This window comes from Acartia tonsa, chromosome 3 (genome assembly GCF_053477335.1).
Source record: "Acartia tonsa isolate MP-2025a chromosome 3, ASM5347733v1, whole genome shotgun sequence".
Lineage (NCBI taxonomy): Eukaryota > Metazoa > Arthropoda > Copepoda > Calanoida > Acartiidae > Acartia > Acartia tonsa.
Genome location: NC_137262.1, coordinates 24,875,087 through 24,901,070, shown reverse-complemented (window position 1 = coordinate 24,901,070; position 25,984 = coordinate 24,875,087). Strand labels below are relative to the sequence as shown.

At 36.1% G+C, this 25,984-nt stretch overlaps 2 protein-coding genes across 2 annotated transcripts; both read right to left on the bottom strand.

Annotated features, from left to right (window-relative positions):
* Positions 1-909: 909 nt before the first annotated feature.
* On the bottom strand, positions 910-18,921 carry Usp15-31 (Ubiquitin specific protease 15/31). Its single transcript, XM_080153274.1, has 17 exons — positions 18,682-18,921; positions 17,374-18,049; positions 16,696-16,813; positions 14,607-14,767; positions 14,076-14,176; positions 13,716-13,819; positions 13,451-13,538; positions 12,916-13,120; positions 11,770-11,879; positions 5,965-6,228; positions 4,785-4,853; positions 4,116-4,219; positions 3,376-3,763; positions 3,026-3,140; positions 2,767-2,870; positions 2,135-2,319; positions 910-1,890 (listed from the first exon to the last, which is right to left on the bottom strand). Exons 1-17 carry the CDS (start codon positions 18,736-18,738, stop codon positions 1,569-1,571), a joined length of 3,171 nt encoding a protein of 1,056 aa, XP_080009400.1. The 5' UTR covers positions 18,739-18,921; the 3' UTR covers positions 910-1,568.
* A 1,816-nt stretch (positions 18,922-20,737) lies between these two features.
* Positions 20,738-25,578, bottom strand: LOC145313721 (tubulin beta-4A chain). The gene is made up of 7 exons (XM_080153275.1): positions 25,260-25,578; positions 24,651-24,745; positions 23,774-24,238; positions 23,500-23,615; positions 21,854-22,391; positions 21,540-21,641; positions 20,738-21,152 (listed from the first exon to the last, which is right to left on the bottom strand). Exons 2-7 carry the CDS (start codon positions 24,705-24,707, stop codon positions 21,084-21,086), a joined length of 1,347 nt encoding a protein of 448 aa, XP_080009401.1. The 5' UTR covers positions 24,708-24,745; positions 25,260-25,578; the 3' UTR covers positions 20,738-21,083.
* Between the last annotated feature and the right edge of the window lie 406 nt (positions 25,579-25,984).

Genomic DNA, 25,984 nt, shown 5'->3' with positions numbered 1-25,984 from the left:
TGTTGTCCCAGTTTTACCCGAATTTTTTAGTAGCGCAGCTTCTTTACATAAAGAGAACGTTTGTTCGTCCGAAGAAATTAGCTTACATTTTACCAAATAAAAGTTATCTTTTCTTTTTATCATCGAAGCTATTTTTAAATTCAAATGCTGCGCTACTTTTGGACATAATTGTCCTTGTTAGAAAAAAGAAATGGGACAACTTAATTCGGACATAAATAGATCATTTAATGTCTTGTTTAAAATTACATCAGGGGCAATGGTAGGTAATCTAAAAAACAATGTTAAAATATCAGCAAAAAACAATGACAAGTTTTATCAAAAATTAAATATTTTGGATAATACTTTGTAAAACGTTAGCCATAATTTTCTATCATTATTTTAAGATTACCTACCTATCACCGTTCCTAGTATATTAAGGTACAATTTGGCGGGATATGACGTGATAGTAGATATTCATTGTCGGGTTGCTTATATATTAAGAAAAATGGTACATTTCCAAAAGTCTTCAACTAAGAATTACTTTTTAAACAGGACTAAATGGGAATAAAATTGAGGTTTAAACAGTTTATGCCACTTTTTTTTAATCATCACAATTAAATTTTGTGAAAAGACAGCAAAAATCTAATTTTTTTCTAGCCAAATCTAAATTATCCCTTGAATTTTAAATAAAATATACAATTTACAAGTTAAACTACAAAATAAAAGCCTTAATTTATAAATTCCTTGTTTATACATAATCTTCATGACTAGGATTTTTAATTTGTTTAGTTTAAGTCTTTGAAATAAACTGTTTATTGTATAATATTATATAAATGTAAAAACATAAAAGTATTCCATTGGGTTAGGATTTAAATATTATATATTTCATGTAACGTTACCATTTTTACAGTAAGGTTACCTAATTTAAAATTTTCTTTCAATGCATTTATTTTTAATTTAATTTTAATTGCTTGATTAAAATCCTAAGTCATATATACACTGTAAATTATCATTTGGATTAAGTCTAAAATAAGATGGAGGGTAAATATTCTCTAAATTGCAGAATAATCACCTTTCATGTTATTTCTGACCTGACCCCATTATTAATTCTATACATAGGCCATAGGTAGGTATAATCATTTTTATAAAAACAAAATGATCGAAAATATTCAAGATTAACTTTCACAACAAATTGGAAAGTAAAGTAAGGAAGACAGAATCTAAAATTTAACTTTTTGGTTTTAAAAAAATCACAATATAAATTAAATAGCGCGATTTTTAAAATATGTTCAAATTATCACAAAGCTGCATAAGAACAGAAATAATGAAATAGCAATCAGCATATTTACAAGTACCGCTAAAGGATAAAATATAATTGGAAGCTAATTTTAATTTTAATTAAGTACACATTTTTCTTTCCAATTTGTTGTGTTGTATGTTACAAAAATTAAGAAAGTAAGATAGTTAACACCAATTTCAATTGCCTTACATGATATCCCCTAAACAGTTATAGCCTCTTGTTCTGCTTTATTTGCGCACTTAAACAGCTGAATTAAAAAAGAACTCCAAACAGAAAAGTTAAGCCATCCCTAGCTTTGTCCATCTCCGTCCGACAAGTCACCGCAATTTTGAACATCATTCCCACCGAGGGAACCACCGCACGTTGCAATAGACGCCTCACCGCCATCTGATATGTTATCCGCTTCCTGCTCCGCTACAATCGCTGCCGACAGTTCTTTGCTTCGTCGCGCTGGTAGTGTGGCGTATTTAGCAGTATTGCGGGCAAAATTTGTGGCGGCTTTTGTGGCAGCGGCCGCTGTAGAAGTAACCGCTGTCGTGGCGGTTGTTGTTGAAGGCGTAAGTGTGGCAGACTTTAGTTTGTCCTTCAGGGTTGCGCTATTTGGTTGTGTTCTAAAGAAAAGTAATGTACATGAATTTGAAATCAAAACAAAGAAACTTAGGTTCTTTTAAACTTAATGAATGATTTAAAGTTCTTCAACAATCAAAGACACAATACAATCAATACTTATTAAAAAACGTAGGTAGAAACTCTTCTGTTTCTTAAGATAGCTGCATTAGGTACATAAAGGTTAATTAATCTGAGGCATCCTATAGACCATATGATCTAAAATGCTTTTGATTAAAAAAGACCAACCTTGGTTTGCTTGTGGGAGCACAGCGTGTCTCATTCTTTGTCTTGTACACAAAATCCGGCATTCTGTAAGCCCAATGGTCTGTTGAACTGCTTGATGAGCTGCTGGAGCTGCTAGAACTGCTGCTTGCACTGCTACCCCCTGCACTGTTTAAACTTCGCTTCTGATAGAACAGGATGTATGCGTCCTGAAAAGTAGAAATTATTGTTTTCAAAACTTTGGTATAGTGCTAATAAATATACGATTCAAAAATGTTTTTGAATCGACTAGTGAATTCATATATTCAATCATAGGATGCTTAAGAATTTCTTTAATTGGAACTTTACGTCTTGATATTAAATATATAATTTACCATCAGATGCAAGACTTCAAAACCGGAGAGCATACTCGTTATTATCTAACTAAAGCATTGGAGGAGTCGAACTTTTATTCACCCTAATAGTCTGAACCGAATAGAAATGCATAGGGGGATATTCATGCTGAAGTCATCCTTGTGACTAGAACCATATTCTACACCAACTATAACTGTAAACAAGTCCACTATCAGTATCCAACTACCCACTTATGTAGTAAGAAATAAAATTAGACTACTGTTCCTTCAATTGAAAAGATTTTATTATTATTATAGAATTACCTTTGTAACTACTTCAGCCTCAGTAATCTGTTTGGTGTGTACATCATCAAAACTATACCATTGTCCATCTGTTGGATTCTTACAAACAGCTGTGTAGTGACCACCTACAATATAAACAACATTAGTTTTTTTGCGCATTTTATGGCATAAGAAACATAAAAATCTACAACGAATCCATACCTAAATCATAAAATTTTTATTTCTTTAGGAGGCATAATAAATGTTTACGTTAAAAAATCCACAAAATAAAATAAATTACCTAGCATATCAGACCCATGATGGTTGCAAACCGAGTACAGCTCGTAAATAGTATCATCTCTGTCGTACCCGCGGTACCGTTTAGGATGCTTCCATGGGGAAAAGGCACTTAATACCTACAATCATATAATAAAATTAGATTTAAGTTTTTACTTTTATAAGAATAATATGTATTGATGGGACAATAAAAAAAACCAGAGAATTGGGTAGATAGTAATACCAGCTTCAGTCTTACTAGAGCTTTATTGGTTTAAAGACTGTCCTCCTCCCCCCCACCCCCCACCGCTTAAAGCTACTAGAATGCAATTGCACACCCCCCTTTTTCATACAAAAGAACCGTTTTTTCTATACCTTGGCAGTTGTTGCTCCGTTAGTTGTAACAGACGGTGGGCCATCATTAGCCGTTGATATTGTCGTGGTTGTTCCATCACTTCCCGCCGTTGTAACCGCCGTAACGGCATCCGACGTAGAAGCCACAGCCGCTGCCCCCGTGGGGGCCGCTGTAACCGCCGGTTGTCGCGCCATGTTTGGGCCCATGTCAAAATTTTCTAGCGGAAATTCAACTAAGGTTTCCAGTTTGTTAGTGGACTTTGTCGACTGGCGGAACCGTTTGAGATGAACGACCATAACGTCAGGAACGGACCAAACGCCGAGTTTCTTCACGACTTGGCGTTTTTTATTGCATTGTGGACAGAAATAGGCGTCGTCCTCGCCCAGTCTTTCCTCGCTTGTATACAAACTAAAAAATAGATTTATTATACTTTGGAAAATAAATTTGCTTATGAAAACTTTTTAAGAAGATCGAAAATTTAACTTTTATCAAAAAACAGTGCAAAGCTCGGTACTATTCTCTTATAAATATTTTTTTCCATTTTTAAAATGTATACCTACCTACTATTTAAACGTTTTTAGTATACACGTAGTTTTGGAACAAGTTGGTAAGTATTAAAGAAACTTTAGAGTGGGGTGTCTGTATATTCTGCACATTTTTTTATGGGGAAATAAATGTTTTTAGAAATCTTTTTATTCGCACCTCACCTTAGCAGGGAATCCAGTGCAGAAAAACACCCCTGCTTAAGACAATTTATTACCTGAAACAGTTCTGAAGAGTGACAGAGGAGCCAGATTCTGGAGCCTGTCTGACCTGCTGGACACTACAATGCTCCTCAACTCTGTCCTCATCGTCAAGTATCACCTGCAAACAAATACTTTTTATTAAGAATACTTGCTTTGGAATGCCAATTATGAACACTTTTACACCTAGACATTATGTTATATCAAATCTACCATATTTATAACACCTTCCTGAATAAGAAAGTACCTACCTATTCTTTTTTAAATTATAATTTATATTTTATATTTTTTTTGATACGTGATTTCTTCAATAGGTAAAAAGGTTATTTACAGCATAAGAAAACCCTTTTGACTTACAAAACTTATCTGTGCAGTGTGCACTGCATAGTAATAAGTAGCCACTATTTATGGGCCAATGTATTTTCCCTACTCTTATCATTTATATCACGAATCTGATGTCAAATGTACAATGGTTATGGCGCAGTTTAGGCCGAGTTTCGTTCCCGATATCCGATGTTTTATGATTCTTAGTAAGAGTTAGAATTGCAGTAATAGGCAAAATCAATATTCAATCTACAAAAATAAAATTTGAAATGGAAATCAAAAGGGAGACTTTAAATGTTTAAATAGAACTTTTCCAAGGCCCTATTTCAAGTAACTAGTTTCAATAAAGATATTTTCTATACCTGAGTTTTAGCAGGCATATCCCATTCCAGGACCAGTTTCACATGGACAGGACCTCCAGAATCTTTAACCTAGAAACAAAACAAATTTTAGTTAGGAATTTAGAGCAGCAAAATTTGTTTATCAATCGTAAACTGAAGTATGTAAGAATCACCCCATCTATTTAAACATTAATCATCCTGAAAAAAAAATATTGACTCTTTTTATTTAAAAGAAAGTCTGAACGTGCATTAGGTATTATTTAAATGTTTTTAAAGTTATTTTGACATTTATAAAATTTCTTTTGAAATGATGCTTCCTAGAAAAGTTAGGCCCAATGTTATATTTTAGCATTTAATAAGACTGAGTTAATATTCTATTTTTTTTCAAACTAAATGCTCTGTAACTCTATCCGTGTAAAAGTTTATTGGCCCTATTAAAAGTTGCTCTTGATGATGTTATCCTTGTTAGTTTGAATTGACAAAAAAATACCCATTACTTAGATTATTTAAACGCAATTCTAAGTTAAAACCCAGTGACTAATTTTACTAATATTATTTTTTATTTCAACAGATGTTTTTGTTGTTGTTTACGTTATGCATTTAAATTTCTTGTGGGAAACACTACTGACACTTTTTGTATGAATCATCCCAAGGATTGTATTAGTAGCGTAGCTACTCTATATCTCACTTATGCCCGTACATAAGTAGGTTATAAACACTTAATTGAGTTTATTGCTTATCGGTATACAAAATTTTTCTTGATATTTATTTCTTTACGGTGTAAAAGTATTTTATGTACCATTTTCATGTAAAGTTTAATTTATAACTTTAAATGCTGCGCTACTAAATGCACTCGCACATAATTGTCCTAGTTGTAAAGAAACTCACACGCCTTAAATTTTAGACATGCTACGATTAGCAAAACGCAAATCTGCCCATAATTGGGGATGTCCCTTTTGATATTGCATACAAAATAGTCAGTACAATATATACCTACTATACCAACATCTTAAAAACTTAAAAATCCACCGTTTGTGATAGTCTAGAATATTCAATATAATCTAAAATATTAATATCTACGATATAAAAATTGCTAAGTTTTACTTCTCCTAGTAGCCGCTTTACCATTCAAATTACTTTTTTATATTTGTACTGTTCTATTGTTATTTTTAGGGAGCTTCCCCCTCGGTCAATACCTTACCTGTGACAAATTGAGTGCAGTCTCAACACAGTCCATGTACAGTGGAAGCTCAGCCAGCGGATCCAGGTACACACGCTCCACATCTCCGAAGCCGTCAAGCACGCGCATTTTGAACAGCGGCACCTTCTGGGCTGATATGAGGATGTCGTCGTGCAGTATGGGTGACATCTCCTTCATGAGTAGCTTCTGGAGGTCGGTGTAAGTGGACTCGCGGGAGATTTGCATCGTGTATGGACTACCGAACCGCTTCTCTATACTTCCCTCCTGAAAAATAAAGAAAATTTATAAAAAGTTCAGTAGAGAAAATCTATCTTCCTTGTTATATATCTTAAGTACGAAGAAAATTTTGAGTTTAAGATAATATTAAATGCTTATTCTGTTGTGCTTTTCCCCCTATATGCAGGGTTTCGGATCCGCATTGATTGTATGCGGATCCGGATCCTCAATATTTGGTCAGTGCGGATCCGGATCCGGATCCTACCGGATCCGGTTCCGGATCCTTGACAATAAAAATAAAATCACCAATTTTTTCAAAAAAAATTTATTCTTTAATTCGAAGTCAAAAATACTTTTAATTTTCAAGTCTGAACCTAAACCTTAAAGATTGGCTCTCATCAAGAGAATGTCTGAGATTTTATATAAATTTAGGTAGATTTTTTTTTTTTTGGGACCGAGGATGCAAGCTTTTCCGGAGTGGTCCTATCCGGGGAGATGGAGAAGAAGTCCCTGGGCAAACCTGCATCAAACACACCTGCTTGACCATTCACCCTGTCCGGGTTTCCACCAAGGGGCTGGCCTAATAGGCTTTTAAGTCAGCCCCTGTCAGCTCTGGAGGCCTTGGAGGCCTTTCAACTCCAACCCTCCAACATCCCTCCCCCCCCTCCCCTCATCCTCTCTGGCGACATCCACCCGAATCCTGGCCCCAAATACCCCTGTTCTACCTGCTCCCGCAATATTACCCGCTCCACTGGTGCCTTCCTCTGCAACTCCTGCCAACTTTGGGTTCATCCTAAATGTTCCCTCCTTCCATCCAAATCCGATTACAATTCCAACTGGTCCTGCCCACCCTGCATTTCTGCCTCAACAACTCCCTTTTCACCTATCTCCCCCCAACCACCAACACCCCCATCCAAACCCCGCGGTCCTAAATTCCCATGTACAGTCTGTTCCTTAGGTGTTACAAAATCCACTGGCTCCTTCCAATGTAACTCCTGCCTCCAATGGATCCACCCTAAATGCTCCCTCCTCCCATCTGCCACCCACTACTCTCCTTTCTGGTTCTGCCCTTCCTGCTCCCCCCCAACCTCACCCCCTCCCTCTCCTAACTTATCTCCCCCTACACCCCTCCCATCACCTAGCTCCCCGTCTACCCCTCCTTCCCCTGCAGCTCCTCCTTCACCCCCGCCCCCTCCTCCACCCACCCCTGCCCCCCGAAAACCTCCTGGTAAACCTTTTGTTCTTCAATTCAATTGTAATGGCCTCCTTACCACCCAAGATGAACTCCACAACCTTATTTCTACCCATAACATCCCCATCACCTGCCTCCAAGAAACCAAACTCTCCAGCAAATCCAATCCCAAACCCCTCCCTGGCTATAACTTTCTCAGGAAGGACCGTCAAGACCGACCTGGTGGAGGAATAGCCTTCCTTATTGCCGATGACATCCCCTTCACCCACCTTGACCTCAATCACCTTTCCAATGGCCCCCTAGAGATTGATGGTATCCAAATTTCCCGCAATGGCTCTCCTACACAAATCATCAACCTTTACCTTCCTCCACATTCTTCCTGTCCCCCCCAATACACCCCTGACTTTAACCTCCTCTTTGACAACCCAAATGACCTTATCCTAGTCGGTGATTTCAATGCCCACAACCCTGCCTGGAACTCCATCACCCTTGACCAATCTGCCATGAATCGTGGGGAGGCTCTGCTGGAAGCTCTCAATGAGAGCAGCCTCTGCCTCCTCAACGAGGACTCCCCCACCCGCCTCCCCCCCAATGGCCAACCCACCTCCCCCGACCTTTCCCTTTGCTCTGCCCACCTTGCCCTTGACTTTTCCTGGCACACCCTCACCACCCTCCGTTCTGATCACCTCCCCATCCTCCTCTCCCTTCCTGAAATCAACAGAAACCCCCGCCCTGTCAAAACTTTCCACAACTTCCGTAAAGCAGATTGGGACACCTTCACCCTTGAAACTGAAACCCTCTTTGAAGATCTTCCTGAACCCTCCTCCTGCTCCCAAGGTGAAGCCACTTTCCGCCAAATCCTCCAAACTGCCTCCAAACACACAGTCCCCGCTGGCTTCATCAAAAACTCCAATCCCTTCCTCCCCCAGTCTGCTAAGCCCCTTATCCAGCAAAGAGACTCCTTAAGAGAAATTAACCCCCATGATCCTCAAATCCAAATCCTCAATGAACAAATTTCCTCAATAGTAAACCAACACTTCAACAAAAAATGGCAAGAAACCCTTTCCAAATCCGACCATAGAACCAACCCTTCCAAATTCTGGTCCCTCCTCAAATCCCTTTCTGGCAAAAACAATTCCCCTCCTTCCAACCAACCCATTTCCTTCAACAACAAAGTTCACACCTCCCACGCCCACATTGCTGAATCCTTCACCAAACAATTCACCTCTGTCTCCCGCCACACCTCCAACCCTTTCTCCAGAAAAATTATCCGCAAAATTAGACACCGCCACCGCCTCAATAGAGATTTCCAACCTTTCACACCTGCCCTTGTCCTTGAAGCTATTAAAAATTCCTCAAATTCATCTGCACTTGGCCCTGATCACCTCAACATCCTCCACCTCAAACACCTTGGTCCAAATGGCATCTCCTACCTTACCAAACTCTTCAACCTCTCCATTTCCGCTGCTAATATCCCTGCCATTTGGAAGCTCTCCAAAATTATTGCCCTCCTCAAACCTGGTAAACCCCCTGACCTTTCCACCTCCTACCGCCCAATCTCCCTCCTCTGTCCTGCAGCTAAAGTCCTTGAACGCCTCCTTCTCCCATACCTTAAACAATCCCTCTCCACCCACCCCTCTCAACATGGCTTCAAACCCCTCCACTCCACCACATCCTCACTCCTTAATCTTTCCACCTCCATTGCTAACGGTTTCAACCAAAACCTCCCCCCCAGCCGCACAACCGTAGCCTCCATTGACCTTTCCAAAGCCTTCGACTGCATCCCAATCCATCTCCTTCTCCAAAAAATCTCCTCTTCAAACCTCCATCCAAACATCATCAGATGGCTGTCCTGCTACCTGCGTGGCAGAATGGCCTTCTGCTCCTACCAAAATACCAACTCCTCCCCCAGAATTGTCCACACTGGTGTCCCCCAAGGCTCTGTTATTTCCCCCGTCCTTTTCAACTTCTACATAGCAGATGCCCCCCACATCCCCCCTGCCACCACCTCCTCCTATGCCGACGACCTCAACTCCTTCCACTCCTCTCCTGACATCCACCAGTCAGTTGAATCCATCAACTCCCACCTCTCCTCAATCGCTGACTGGGCCTCCACCAATGGCCTCTCCATCGCCCCCAACAAATCCACTGTCACCCTTTTCACTCCTGACCGTAAGCACCAATCCAACCTCCATCCTCAAGTCCAAATTAACGGCTCCATCCCCCCCCTTGAGAAAACCCCTAAGATCCTTGGAGTTACCTTTGACACCTTTTTCAACTTTAGTTCCCATGTCTCCACCATTTCCTCTAAAATTTCCTCCCGCCTCAGAATCCTTAAATGTCTGGCTGGCACCAAATAGGGCCACCAGAAGGAGACCCTCCTCACCACTTACAACACCCTCCTCCGCCCCATCACCACCTATGCCTGTCCTGTCTGGTTTCCTAACACCTCCAAAAACAACATTGACAAACTCCAAGTCCTCCAAAACCAAGCCCTCCGCATCTGTACTGGTTCCACCAAAAAATCCCCCATTAGCCACCTCCACCAAGAAACTAAAATCCTACCAGTATGGAACCACCTCTCCCTTTTATGCTCCCAGTACCTGGCCTCCTCCCTCCGTCCTTCCCACCCATCCTTCCCCAATGTCACAACCCCTCCTGGTCCTAGATCCAAGAAATCCACCCTCCAATCCATGTTCCTCCCGAATCTCCAACCTTTTCTCACCCCTGACAACACTCTCCTCCCTGCAAATTACAAATCCACCATCTCCCGACTCCACACCTCTGCAGTTACCCAAGCCATCAACTCCTACCCCCCTAATCCTGTCCTTAATCATGCCCCTCCCAACATCAACCCCTCTGAGATCCAACTTCCTAGGCACTACAGAACCATCCTCTCCCAATTAAGATCCAATTATTGTCCTAAGCTCCAAAGTTACCTGCATTCCATTAACGCTTCTCTTTCACCCAACTGCCCATCCTGCCCCAACAATCCTACCCCTGAAACAGTCCAACACCTCTTTTCCTGCCCTAATAACCCCACCAACCTAAATCCCATTGACCTCTGGCAAAATCCCACCCTCGTAGCTGCCTTCCTATCATCACACCCCAGTTTCACCAGCCTCCCTCCTCTTCAACGCCCCCCTCCAGAGCCCCCTCCATAAGCCTCCCCTCCCCCACCTACTGATGACAACCTGGACACGAATATGGACTATAAGCAGCCAATACAACAACAACAGGTAGATTTTTCCCGCATTTTTTTGAGTCCAAGGATCCGGATAATTTGTTTTTTTTATAATATCTCAGAAATGGCTTCGTTTGTAGATTTGTTTAGTCAAGTAAGATATTTTGTGTATATTAAGCTTTATCAAAAAGTAATATTTTTTCTCTCTATATTAATATAACTCTATAAGTGTATTAAAGGTCTAGTTTTTATCTAAATATTATATTATTATTAATCAAATAATGCAAAGAAAATTTAGGAAGGATGCACAATATATGTATAAATAATCTCAGATTATAAAACGTTAATAATAAATGAGTGTGTTTTCAATGTTGAACCAATGTATATTATCAGACTAATTAACAATCACAATAACATTTTGACATAAAAAATTTACCCTTCCACTTTGAATAAATCACATTATTATAAATCCTCTAATATTTCTTTATTAACACTTGTATTTAGATGTGATAATTTGCAGAAATGAAGAAACGCCTTGTAGATGTGTAGGATGAGAGGAGGTGGTGTCATGTAGATAGTGGGATTAACGTAAGCAGGGGGAAAGAAAAAAAGAGTAAGATTAAAAGTTATTCGACAAAAGAACGAAATGTTTATGGTTTTAAAATAGCCATCTATTTTGTATTTTTTGTCGAAAACAGCACTTATGATTTGAATTTTATTAGGTATAATTTTCCATAGAAAAAAATCTGGAACAGTAGCGGTTTACGGCTTAAGATTCTGTAAATAGACGTTAATGCCCTTTTAGATTAGATGCTTTCTATAAAACATATGCCTATTAATCTAGAGATTTACATTTACTAATAATATGTAACATTGAAGGGACACACTAGACTATGCAATATGATATCATCTTACGTATTCTTCTAACATAAAAGTAGACTTAATCAATATCTTATTTTTGATAACAATAAAATCTGCACATTTTTGGATGATAATAATAAAACTATTCGGAGACATTTTTAAAATACAGGTTAAATGATTTAAATCTATAGATGTTCTAAAAATATATTGACATATTTTTTTGTTAAAAATACACAAGGTGTAAATCTTCGTCAAACTCTGCTGGCAGATGTGAAAATCAAATATCCTCCATAATATGATGGTCAGACACACGGACACAGTAAATTAAAAAGTATACAAATATGAAACAAACCTTATAAACGTTGATCCAAGAAAGGATGATAAAAGCGCCATCTTCCTCAAAATCTTCATTAATCTTTGGAGTTTCTACGCAGTACAGCGGTGAATCTACTTGGATCAGGTCTAGAATAAGAAAGAGATTAATCTTAGTTTCTACGCAGTACAGAGGAGAATCTACTTGGATCAGGTCTAGAAAAAGATATTAATCTTAGTTTCTACGAAGTACAGAGGAGAATCTACTTGGATCAGGTCTAGAATAAGAAACATATGATATTTATCTTAATTTCTACGCAGTACAGAGAAGAATCTACTTGGATCAGGTCTAGAATAAGAAACATATGATATTTATCTTAATTTCTACGCAGTACAGAGAAGAATCTACTTGGATCAGGTCTAGAATAAAAAACATATGATATTTATCTTAATTTCTACGCAGTACAGAGGAGAATCTACTTGGATCAGGTCTAGGAAAAGAGATTAATCTTAGTTTCTACGCAGTACAGAGCAGGGTGGGCATACAAAAAAACCACCCAAAAAAACCCACCCAGGTTTTTTTTTTAAAACCCAATAAAACCCCCATAAAAACCCTTAAAACCCTGGGTTTTTAAGGGTTTTTGGGTAAGGTTGGGCTGGGCTTTTTAAAAAAAAACCCTGAGTTTTTCCCCACCCTGGTACAGAGGAGAATCTACTTGGATCAGGTCTAGAGAAAGATATTAGTCTTAGTTTCTACGAAGTACAGAGGAGAATCTACTTGTATCTGTCTACAATAAGAAATAAATATTTCTGAATGAAATATTTCCAGAGGGTAAATTATTACTTTTATTCATTCTATACAGTATATTACTGAATCATCCCTTAGGTAATTATATTTATAAAAAAACAAAAAGTTTAAGTACAAATAATTCATTAATTTAAATTTGTTAACATGATAATGATATTAAATATCACACGTGACAAAGTTATTTATAACAACTAACTATTAGTTTATAAAATTCTTAGGTAATTATTAAACAAATCTACAATTGTTGGATATGGATATTATAACTGAAGAATATTTTTCTTCGAAACTGTAAATGAAATGAATTGTTGAATAAATGTTATTGCTCAATGTTAAAATAAGTATCAAGAAATGTTTATGGAGTTTTCAAAAATATATTACCTATACTTTGTCCGTCATTGAAAGTGCGCTTGAACGTGACCCCATCGATTTCCGCGATCAGTATTTGCTCGGTGGCGATCCCTGTGTCGCGGGCCAACGACTCCCGCAGGTCCCTGACGTCCGCATCGACTGGGAGGGTGAGGCCTATCCTGACCTGGCGCGGAGATTGGTCCAGGTACACTACGGTGATTATCACAGGGCGTACCTAAAATAAAAGTTTAAAACATTTTATGATAAGCTCACACTTTAACAAGGACAATTCTAAAGATTTGTAGTGCAGCATCTCATTGCATAGAGTATCAAGTGCAATAAGAACATACAAAATGACTAGCCCTAATTATACAATACATAGAATAAATACACTGATGTTAAGAAAATTATTTTAACACAATTACTATTAAGTCATAAAATATGTAGAATATATTTTGGCTTCCGTCCTTCAAAACTTACTTTTATGCATCCACGATATATAAAACACCTTAGTTATAGAGAAGCTGCTCCAATAAAACTTGTACTAAAGCAAAGGGAAACTTACTTGTATTTGCGGAATAGGCAATGATACGCATAGGAAGGGATCGAACGTGTTCGATTCCCGATCACAGGAAGGGCAAATGAGACTAGATCTGAAAGAAAGAAAAAATTCATTTAAGTAAAAAAATGAGATGTCTTTCTGTATGTCTGTCTGTCAGTCAAAGCAGTAGTAATACGATGCTATAGGTACATGATTTTTCAATAGCTTAGAAACGGGCATAATCCAGCGGATGTTAATCGGTTTCGAAGCCATAGGGGAAAATGTTTACCTAAATTGTGCTTGAAAGATATCAACAACAAAACTGTTGTTACAGCGCATGTAGTTGGCCAAAGCTTCTGCTGCCAGCACATCGTCGGATCTACCAGGCAGGTTCTAAACAAAAATAATAATTGAGATTACAAAATAATCTCTGCACATGAAGCTTTCTTAAGTGATACCTTTATGCTAAAAAAATCATGATTAAATGGATGTAGGATAGGCAAAGGGAATGAAAAAAGTAGCCATAATTTGAATGGTAATTTAGTAAATTAAGGTTTGACTTTGAGATAAACATAAACTTCTTTGATAGCGATTATTGCAATTGCCATTTTATTATTTGTGTTTTAACACTAAAAATCCGCACACTTACCTTTAACCGTTTATACTTTTTAGCTGTGGCAGTATTTAGTTCTTCGTGGACTTTGTCAAGCAACCACAATAAAAACTCTTGTGCGTCGTGTTGGTTTCCACCTAAAAAATTAAAATATGTAAAAACCATCGATTCTAAAAATTTTAAAATAAACAATATTTCTAATGTGAAATCATACGTCTTTGTATTGTAAAAGCTAATCGCATAAAACATATGAAAATTAGTCTTAGCAACAAACACTAAAAAGCAGATGATGATACAAAGTAAACCCTCTATATAGCTGTACAATAGATGAATTGAGGGACTTAAAATAAGTCTAAACCCTTATTAACAAATTGGCTATTAAGCCCATAAAAGCAATTCGACATGCCTACCTAACAATTACAATTTAATGCCCTAAGCCAAATAAAATTCTAAATAAGTCGAATATTTGTAAAACCGTTGTCAGAGGTATCTTGCAACAAAAACTATATTTACATAAGAGTGGTACCTAGATTATTAATGTAAAAAAAACAGTTGTTTAATTTTTACCTTTGTACTGACTACCATATTTATCCACCAGACTTTTAAACTTGTCTGAAATCTCTGGATCATACTGCAAGCTCCAGAGGGATTTCAGCAGGGTTGCCAACTGTTCCGTGATCTCGCCCTTGCCCATGGTTGCCGGACTCTTTGTGAAAGCCAACCTTCGTCTAAAATACACAAATTAAAATGTATGTGGAAATTACAAAACTTGTCGTATTTTTGATGATGATTTCTAAGGGGACTCGGTGTCGCTTCGGGTTCTAGACCTCTCCACGCACCTTGAAACATAATCCGCGTCTTATTATTGCAATGTAAAGCGTCCATTCGACCAAAAGACAACCAACCCTTTGATTGCTCGATCTTTGTATGAGAAGTCCTAACTGCGCATGGTAGAAAGGAGTTACGAATGTTTTAGGCAAAGGCATTCCCCCTACTCTAACTATTTATGCCACGCACGCACCTGACATAGCAGTAGTAGGAACCATTTTTAAAGTCTTCAGTTTGTCTAATATTGTACTCTTTTATAGTTAAACTCGTACTATCTTATCCTAAGATTTGCCTACGATATGTGGTTTATGAATTTCCAATTATGTTTTCAAAATATTTAGGTAATAATTTCCCGCTTTCTCAATTTATTAGGAAGGAATGGAACATTGGAGTGCAAATAATGATACCCAAAGTTTTACTTAATAATTTAATTGGTTGGTTCAAACTAATAATTTCCAAATATTAAACAAATAACTTTAATTTTGTTTATCTTTATTGTGGGTGTGAATCAACTTATCTCCATTGTCTTATCCCTTGTGATCCCTGAAATTCATTGATAATCTAATAATTTTCTTATCAATTTTAAAATTATTAAACAATAAGATAAGAATGCTTAATGTTTAATAAGGATTATAATGAGACGCGGCCCTTTGATAAATTTAGGAAGCGCAGCTACATCTTACATAAGAAATGTCTGAACGACCTTAACTTCTTCCAAATTACTTGATTTTTTTTATTATTTGTCATGTGAATCATTTATTATTTCAAAAGAATAATTTTGTTCTGGATATTGAATATTTCCCAGTTTAATGTTTCTTTAATATTTTATCATTTTGTCTTACTCCGCTACTTGTGGACATATTAGTTTTGTTTTATGCTACTTTTTATCGAGTAGATATTCACACATTAATTTGTAAACAAAAGTAAAAGTTCAAATTGATTTTAAAAGAATAACTGCTGTTTTGTCCCATATATAACTTTTAAACAAATAAATCATATCTAATTGGAAAAATAATAAAGTATACCCATAGAATACGTGGATATTGTAAGAGATTTTCGCATACTCTGATAAAATGTTTCTCTCAGCTGGCTAATATAACGATATTCTCCTCAATCGTGACTTTACCCATCTTTTTCCCTGAACATAGAGGAACGTATTTGCCAATATATGAGGATTATATTAGCAACCTAAATTGACGACATAAGGGGGGGGGGGGGGGGGTAATGCAACCATCTCGTAATTAATGTATAAATGGCACTTAGAATTCGAATTACGATCTGAAATTTTGCATGAGGAACCCTTGGTAGGTCTATTTTCCCTAAATCGATTAAAAAGTTGGAAAAGTAACAGCTATCGGCTGCCGGCTCAGACGTTTAGCTGTTTTGGGGCTTTTTGTAGGGTAGAATTATCGATAAAAACACCAATAAACTTTTTAAAAATTTCGAGTACCAGCTGTTTAACAGCTCTAGAATCGACTAAAAAAGGCTGGTAGAAGCTATAAAATACCAAGAATATCATTTTTAGACCGAATAACTTAAAACTAACATTCAAAAAGTTGATTCCTCCGTAATTAATGATGGATATGCCCTGAAAATAGCCAAAAAACCGGCTTAACGGCTGAGCTGCCAGCCGTTACTTTTTCTAACTTTTATTCGATTTAGGGAAAATAGACCTACCAAGGGTTCCTCATGCAAAATTTCAGATTGAAATTCGAATTCTAAGTGAAATTTATAATTGATTACGAGATGGTTGCATTAACCCCCCCCCCCCCCTTTCCCCTGGGGCTCTGTCACAATATCCACATGTTCCTTATCCATTATTTCTTACCTTCTTTTTAAATCAGATTTATACTGGTCTAGGACAAAGTATTCTGCCAGAATGTCTGTAAAGCTTAGGCACTGCAGGATTGAATTTATAAAACACGTGTTCCCATGATTTCTGATTCCTAAATAAACAGAACATAATGTGTCAAAATTATCTAGATTAATCTTATTAATTGCCTTTGGAAAAATCAATTTGTGTTTACACTACATGTGTTCTCATTTATAGGGATGAAATAGACCGAGAATTTTTTATTAATACTTTACTCAAATCAGAAGAATATACCTAATTCAACCAAAACGACCAATTATGTTTCTTAGTTTTAAATATTTTATATTTTTTTTTTTTGGGGGGGGGGGGTGGTTGCTTACGATGTTGCAACGCGTACTAGAACTTTGTAGAAGTTTTGTTCATATTTAATTAAAAATAAAAATCTTTAAATTATCTTGATAACTGGATTTGCTTAGCTTTATCAATGTATTACATGTTAATAAATTGCATTAAAAAAAACAAAAAAAAGCATATAAATATTGAAAATATGCAATTATATACAAAGTACGTAGTTTGAATAAGAATAAATAAGACTATTCTTAATAAGAAATTGAAAGTACGATCACACAAAAAATATCTAACTGTAAGTCATGTAACTCATTATAACCCCTAAAAAACTCCAATGAAACCTACCTATTACACCAGGAACTCTGCCCTGTGTCTCCTCAAAGTAAAGCCGCCATTCTTCCGCCCTCCGCCGTTGTGCGGCATCCGCTTTACTCTCCGCCTCGGAAGCCCCACTGCCGCCACGTCCAATTTTCACCTGGACTTTCGACGACGACACGGCAATTTGATTTACCACTTTGTTGAAAAAATTTCTAACACTGTCCGTCCGTGACATAGGCCGTGTATTGACGCCATTGATTAACTGACTGTCGGCACCGTGCGAGGCCGGTAATGTCGCCGATTTTTCACTGGCGGCGCTGGTTGAAATCACAATTTGGTTTTCATCTAGAGGCACATTTGTTGATATGTTAGATGAGGCGACAACAGTACTAGTCGGCGTTTTCTCTTTCTCGCCAAACTTTGCCGTCGCCATAACTGTTAAATGTTTCTTTAGCTCTTTACGCTTCAGGCGGAACGACTGGCGGGTGATGTTAAACGAGGCACGTTTTAACGGAATCTTTGCAGAAGATTCGTTTACGTGATTAGCTTCGCTGTTATGTTTATTTTGATCTAACAACGGTCCCGTTTCATCCGCTTTTGATATGCGCTCTGTGCTGTCTGCGGTGGTTAAAGACAGTTTAGTGCCGCCCCCGCCGTCCTTTGACGACACCGCCAATGCTCCCTCCGCCACGGAGTTCTCAACCTTAAAATAAGAATTTTTATTATGTACCTAGGTTAATATTTTATTACGTTTTTGAAAATTCTTATAGTTTGAATTAGGCATTAACTAAAAAAAATACAATTTCTAGATATTCTTTTACTAATACCTACACAAAATATTAAATTGCATGAAAATATTATAAAAACTTAAACGATACGCAAAATAAAGAATATAAACAAACATACACTTATTGGGTTTTCAAACTTCTTATTTCTGATGAAAAAATAGTCTTGGATAACAAAAATCATTTGGAAATAAGCCTACTACTTATATTTGTATAGGTGGACAATGACATACTTGTTTCTATAAAACTATGATAGGCATAATTTTCCGGTATTATCCTCTTAGAATTTTTTTTTTCAATATTGAAAATTTGAGTACCCCCCCCCCCCCCCACCCCCGAGAGCGAACTATGAACTCTGGCCGCAGCGCTCGGCTCCCTAGCCTGCCTAGCCGCAGCGCTCGGCCCCCTAGCCTAAAACCTAACCTAACCTAAAATAGTTGTTCGTCGGTAGTCCTTGGGGGGGTGGGGGGGGGGAAGGTACAAAATTGAAAAAAATTTAAAAAAAAATTTCTAAGAGGATAACGCCGAATATATGTTCTATAGTATCTACCTTGCGTTCAAAGATGATTTCTTTGTTAAGCTCTCTCGTCATTTCTTTTTCTGGCATCAACAATTATCCTGTGCACGCCTGGCATAAATAATGATACACCTTTTTGATATTTTTCTCAATTGAAAAACTATGTCAAAATCACTCAAGTTTCACTGAACCCGTAGGTGCTTGGTTTGAGTCCTAGGTCATTTTGACATCTACATTATGGATCTTCATAGAAGTGCTTATATATATTATTCTGAAATAAATACATAGGTCATATATATTATAGATATTAATGATAAATTACCTATTACAAAAGTGTAAAATTCTTTCTTTAAGTAGCACTTACATTTTAAAAGGATAATTAAAAGGATTGTAAATGAGTTTTGAGGAAGGTAAATTAATCGTTCATGGATCTACAACCCTTCTTAATGATATAAATCAAAAAATTTAAGAAAATGTAAACAAATATGTAACTTAATTACAAAAACGGGGCATTTAAAACTATATTCCACAAGCACAAGCAGGGATCATAAGGGATAAGACAAATTACGAAAATATGATAAAGTTGTGACACTCATACGTACGAACCGAAAATTTAATTTAATTAAAGTTTTTATTAACGTTGTGAATAATAAAGCATAAATTAATGATTTATTTATCAGTTTAGTATTTAACAATTCATTAAAATGTCTTATGAAAAGTGTGAAAATAACGTTTCTATAACGTTATCAAAGACGTTAAACAACGTTTTATTATGTGAAAAATTAGTGTAGAAAATATTATTTTCCAACGTTTTAGGATTTAAACTGTAAAAATTAGTTCTTTAAATTGTCAATCTTCTAGTATTTTTAAACCTTCGTGAATATTAAAAATAGAAGTTTCCATATTATGAAGTATGAATCACAATAAAATATATAAAAAAATAAAATTAGAAGTACGTAAACTTGCATCACAATATTTGACATCTTTTTACAACAAAATGGCTATTAATATCATCACTTTTGAAAATTTAAAAACAAAATTTTACGCAAAACTGATCGAAAAATATATTTGCAGAAATATTGCAATGATAACAATAACAAAACAAAAACATGAAATAATAATTAGCCTTGTATTATTGTATTAGGTTCACGCCTAAATAACCAATTGTTGCGCTAATGGCGGACTCTTGCGGTGATATTACGAACTTTTATAGCAGGGGTAAATATACAATAAATTAGAATTTCAACTTAATTGTAACTCAAAGCGATACTTTTTTTTTACATGCCTTAGACAAATATTAGCATCATCTCAATTTAGGAGCGAGACTGACCCAACCCTCCGTCGATGGAGGGTTTAAATTTAAAGCACGGGTAGCTTACTCATTCAAAAGTAGGAATTGATCAAAATACACACAAAATCAAATAATCAATAATCATTCCTTTATCTGATGGCCATAAATATGGGCCTAACTAAAGATAACAATCTAAATATAAACCAATATAGAGAAATATATTTATCACTGCAGAGTTTGACAGCTGCTAAAGTCGTATTCCAAGTAGTAACATCTCATACTTAATGACGTCATAATTGCAAATTACACGAATACAAACAGTTTTTTCAGCAATTGGGAAAATAAGGACATTTCTTTTCGCGCAAAATGAATTTTGCTACTCATTCAACATACTTTGATATTGAAGAAACGCTGTTCTTTGCTTATGCAAAGTCAGTTACTGCTTCAAGGACAAGCATTACAAATATTTCAAGGGCAAATTTCCTTGGACTAATTCTTATCATAAACCGCAACAATATTTGATAAATCTTACGATCAATATATTGGTGACAAAGAGCAAAGCTGAAGATAAATTAAGTAACAGGATATCTGTACCGAAGGATATCGCTTAGCAAGGTGGTTCTCCTTTAAGTGGTAGCTTCTCTTGGGACATGGGAAAGTTTAAGACAATTTAAGGAGATACTCCTCCCATGAGAAATCACCCCTACCAGCCTATCAAACTACATTGAAGAAAAAAAACTACCACCATAATGCTACCGACGAAAGAATTGTAGAGTAGCTCAAATATTAATAACACAATTTTATATTAAATAAAGTTTATTTTCTAAAAGTTTCCAGTAAAAATTTTAAAAATACATAACCAGATATTAATTTTAGAAAGACTATAAAAATATAATTAAATGGAAAAATCACATTTCTGAATATTGGATATGTTTCATATAATTTCGTCAGGTTGTTGAATTTTTGGCACCGCTGAAGGCTGATATAGTTCTTTGTAGGTTTAAATCACAGAAAATTAAGATTTTTCAAGAGATTAAATAGATAAAACAGTAACGAAATCTATCTCAGTAAATCTTAATTTCAGGTTACTTTGTATTGATGGTAAGAAAGGACGGATTGTTTAGTAGCATAGCTGCTCTACAATTTAATTGTATTCAACATCTTCCTCGCCCTCTTCTTCGGCTCCAAATTCCTCGTCGTCGCAAGTAGCGTCCTAAAAAAAAATAAGGCCATGAGATAAAGAGAAAAGATTTAAAGTATATTTTGTTGGTTTTATATATTGAGATTTTATATTTTAAAGGAGAACCATATCGGTTCAGCGAGATTCTTAGTTATAAACTGACAGACATGCGCAAACAGACGTCCTGTTAATTTTATACAAGGAATAATTTTCCAATTAGAAACTAGTCAGGTTAATATTACAGAGAAGGCAAATGTATCCAGGAATAAGGAATAGCAAGCATGCCAAAAAAATATAAAATATTATTTGGAGGGCAGATAAAGCGGTAGTTTATTGTACTAAGTGTTGCCCCCAACGACAGCTGAAAATAAAGTTTCGTGAATTTTTTCGAATGTAGATTTAGTATAAGCTAAAATGTACCTGGTATTGCTGGTACTCGCTGATCAGATCATTCATGTTGGACTCTGCCTCAGTGAACTCCATTTCGTCCATACCCTCACCAGTGTACCAATGCAAGAAAGCCTACAATCAGAAGAATCAGTTTTAGAGCAAGACTCTTAATGCTAGTTAATAAGACTAAATTTTAAGTGTCCAAATAATGTTTAAGGTGTCAGTTTAAGAGGCAATACCAATTGCAATTATAAAACTTTCTACAAGGCATAACTGAAGTACTTTATTATACATATTTGTTTTAAAGGAAAAAAATCTGAATTTTAAGGAAAAACTTAACATACCTTTCTTCTGAACATAGCAGTGAACTGCTCAGAGATTCTCTTGAACAACTCCTGGATGGCAGTGGAGTTACCAATGAAGGTGGCGGCCATCTTCAAGCCACGGGGAGGAATGTCACAAACAGCAGTCTTGACATTGTTGGGGATCCACTCAACAAAGTAAGAGCTGTTCTTGTTCTGGATGTTCAACATCTGTTCGTCAACCTCCTTCATAGACATGCGGCCACGGAAGACGGCGGCAACGGTCAGGTACCTACCATGACGAGGATCACAGGCAGCCATCATGTTCTTGGCATCGAACATCTGCTGTGTAAGTTCAGGTACGGAGAGGGCACGGTATTGCTGGCTGCCGCGGGCGGTCAAGGGGGCGAAACCGGGCATGAAAAAGTGGAGACGAGGGAAGGGGACCATGTTGACGGCCAATTTTCTGAGATCAGCATTCAGCTGACCGGGGAAACGCAAGCAGGTGGTAACACCGGACATGGTAAGGGAAACTAGATGGTTCAGGTCACCGTAGGTAGGAGTGGTAAGCTTCAGGGTTCTAGAAAAAAAAACTTAAACAGAAAAAAAATAAACAAATTACAAATTATGGTCGCGATTCAACATAAAAAGCCAAGAATATAATACCCGGAACCCTTGTATTAAAGAACTTCTCAGATTAGCATGCATTTATCTCAAACTGTAGTCAGATATAATCTTTACGACGTCGCCTGAGCGACACATTGGAATAGCCTTGAAAATATTGTGCAAAAATAATTAAGAAATATCAAAAATAGTAACATTGAATGAGTTAAGTTTAACAGAGGTTTGGAGATTTTTTATTTTTGCATGTACGAAACCATTGTGAATGTCACGACTCGTCTTAACACCACAAAGTAAAAGGAAAATGCTATTATGCTAGGCCAAAAGGAGACTTGTAAATATGCATCAGGCGAGTTCAAGGGATATCAGGATAGACAAAAAAAAAAAAAAATTTTAATCTTTTGAGGAAAAATCTAAGACATGTTAATAATTCCAATAATTAAATATCATAATCTTTAAAGAAATTAAAGTTCAATACGAGAAATCCAAGCATGTGAAGAGAAACTTAACAGAAGCCTACTAAATGCTGCAAAATTATAGAGCCATAGATTAGCAGTCTTAATTTTTCTGGATTTAACTAAGTCACACATTAGGATTTAAATAAGTTAACAGACATTCACTGATATATAACAAGCGCAGAAATATGTGCCTAATATAAGCCGTTTAATTTTGATGCGGCTCCGGCTCCTACCTTAATATTAATATATCAATTTTTGTTTATTATTGAATTTGATAAAATAAATAATATAAAATATTTTGCTTTTATTTGATTAAAGCTATATAAAAGTAGAAGGATGTGTGTCTATTTGTTAAGTAACAATAGTTTTTCAGTTTATTATATGGAAATAGACCGTTGCCAAATTATAATATTACTTTAAAAAATCATTTATAGCTAATCTGGAGCCGGAGCCGTTTTTAACGAAAAATACGGCTCCGGCTCCACCAAAAATGTTGCTGCTCCCGGCTCCGAAACATTGAATATAAGTAAGGATACTGTACAGAAGTAATAAATTAACAGACGGACCCAAAGTACAATTACAGCTACGCAACTTAACTAAAAGACATACCTGAAACAAATATCATACAAGGCTTCGTTATCAATACAATAAGTTTCATCTGTGTTTTCTACAAGTTGGTGGACTGAAAGTGTGGCGTTGTAAGGTTCTACTACGGTGTCAGATACCTAAATAAAAAAAATATTTTTTATTTAAAATAATCTAGGCTGCACAAAAACAGAATTAATGCAGAAACTGAGAGGATAATTTGTCAACCATTAATCATTTCTTTAAGTAAAAATAAATAGATCTAATATTTATAAAAAAAAACCTAAAAAATACTTACTTTAGGTGAAGGTACAACAGAGTATGTGTTCATAATTCTATCGGGGAACTCTTCACGGATTTTTGAAATAAGAAGGGTACCCATACCAGACCCGGTACCGCCACCAAGAGAATGTGTCAACTGGAAGCCCTGCAGGCAATCTGTGGATTCAGCCTCTTTCCTAACTACGTCCAACACTGAGTCAACGAGCTCAGCACCCTCTGTGTAATGTCCCTTGGCCCAATTGTTACCAGCACCACTCTGTCCAAAAACAAAGTTGTCGGGACGGAAGATCTGACCGTAAGGGCCGGACCTAACACTGTCCATGGTTCCAGGCTCCAAGTCGACTAGGACGGCACGGGGCACATACTTGCCACCGCTGGCCTCGTTGTAGTAAACGTTGATACGCTCCAGCTGCAGGTCGCTGGTGCCAACGTAAGAGCCGGTGGGGTCAATTCCGTGCTCGTCTGAGATAATCTCCCAAAACTAAAAAAAATATTTTTAAATATATAATTTCTTTCTCAAAAACCAGGTTGTGCTAATTTTCTTTCTTAGGGAATTTAAGGGATGCATGAAAAGATTAAGGGAGGAGACACTAGAAGGAGAATTACACGGTTACCTTAAGTTAAATACACCATAAAAATGGGTGTACTTTATTCATTAGTTAGTGTAAATTTTGCAATGTAAACAATAACAAAGAACTTTCATCCTCAGATATCTTAATTTTACTTAATTTCATTAGGAAAAACATTAAATTTACACAGATAATTGATAACATAAAAACACTAAAATGAATTAGAAAACACGAACAATCCTAAAAGGGCTAAAATTAATATACATTTACAAATTAAAGATCTGTTGACATCCAGACAAATTATAATATAATTGTGTAACTAACCTTAGCTCCAATCTGGTTACCGCACTGGCCAGCTTGTAAGTGAACAATCTCCCTCATGTTGTGAAGTTAGTGTATTCTTTTAGTAGATGTAAGGTCTAAAAACATATATATTAGTAGGGAAACAAATTTAAATATAAATTATAAAGAATATGTACAAACTAATATTAAAATTTTAGTACTTTAGTATAATATGGCATGGACTTCTTTACACATAATTTCATACTGAAATAATAGGGGTAATAATAAGCAGTTGCATTCCTGCTGCATCCTAACCACTGCACTGGACTGGACCAAACATCATTTAACTAAGTATACTATGGTAACAGTTTAAGTGAAAGGGCTAGGAGAACACTCAAAAGAATGATAATCATTTCAGTAATAGTATTATAAAAAGATCAGACATAAAGTAAAGTTATCTAGATATAAAGTGAAAGTGTAAATGCAATAACAGTAAAATAAATTAAAACAATTCTTTAAAGCGAAACATAACTAAACAACAGACATAATAATCTTTAGAATGGAAATATTATATCAAAAACTTTCCTAGATTAATTAATACAATTAGGATACTTATAATATAAAGAAGAAAAACGATGAAATGTGTCTCACCTTGCGACAGCTTCAACCTGACTAACGAAATCAACCGAATTCAAAGAATAATGAAAATTAAGGCGGGTTTATCCTGGACCAATCACAGCGCACAAAATGTTCAAATTCAAATGGAAAATCCGCAAATTTTATTTAATCCAATAAGAGTGAAGGTAAAGATGAGTCATCAACCAATAGCAACAACGAATAAATTAAATTAAACCAATAAAAATTTCCCTCGATAGTTAATCGTCACCAATGGGAAGAGGAGTGAAATTTGAAAGTGAAGGAAATCCGCCAATTAGAGAAAAGTGATCGTTAACGTGAAGAAACAGTTTTGTAAAGTATTTTCCGATAGAAATTACAACGCCAGATCTGTCCTGAAATGTTAGTCAAGCTAGATTTATTATAAAATTGGAGAGGAATCAGCTTTGAGGAAAAAAGATGGCTTTTTATTTTATGAAAATACAATGATTAGACTCATATAAACTATTCAAATTGTTGAACGTTTAAGTGCTTTAAAGGATTTAATCATTATCAACGAATTTCTAAAGAAAAAGACCACAAAATAAAGTGCTTTTCAAATATGAACATAAAATTATTGTTTTTTTTTGACGTGGTATATTTAAACAAATACTGTAAAAATCCATGCATTACTAACAGCTTTCATAGAAAAAATTAAAATTTAGATTACCATTTAATTTAATGGATACCAATATTAAATTTGAATCAAAATTTAATATAAA

Bases quoted from the DNA above. Each gene is read 5' to 3' on its own strand.
- Usp15-31 (XM_080153274.1), bottom strand. From the start codon at position 18,738: ATGCCAGAAAAAGAAATGACGAGAGAGCTTAACAAAGAAATCATCTTT. The intron at 13,539-13,715 runs GTAAACATTTTC...TCTTTCTTTCAG, and splicing joins ATCTTTCAAGCACAATTTAG to ATCTAGTCTCATTTGCCCTT. The intron at 2,320-2,766 runs GTAATTCTATAA...TCTACTTTTCAG, and splicing joins AGGCTGAAGTAGTTACAAAG to GACGCATACATCCTGTTCTA.
- LOC145313721 (XM_080153275.1), bottom strand. From the start codon at position 24,707: ATGAGGGAGATTGTTCACTTACAAGCTGGCCAGTGCGGTAACCAGATT. The intron at 23,616-23,773 runs GTAAGTATTTTT...TTTTTTATTTAG, and splicing joins CTGTTGTACCTTCACCTAAA to GTATCTGACACCGTAGTAGA. The intron at 21,153-21,539 runs GTACATTTTAGC...ATTTTTTTTTAG, and splicing joins GCGAGTACCAGCAATACCAG to GACGCTACTTGCGACGACGA.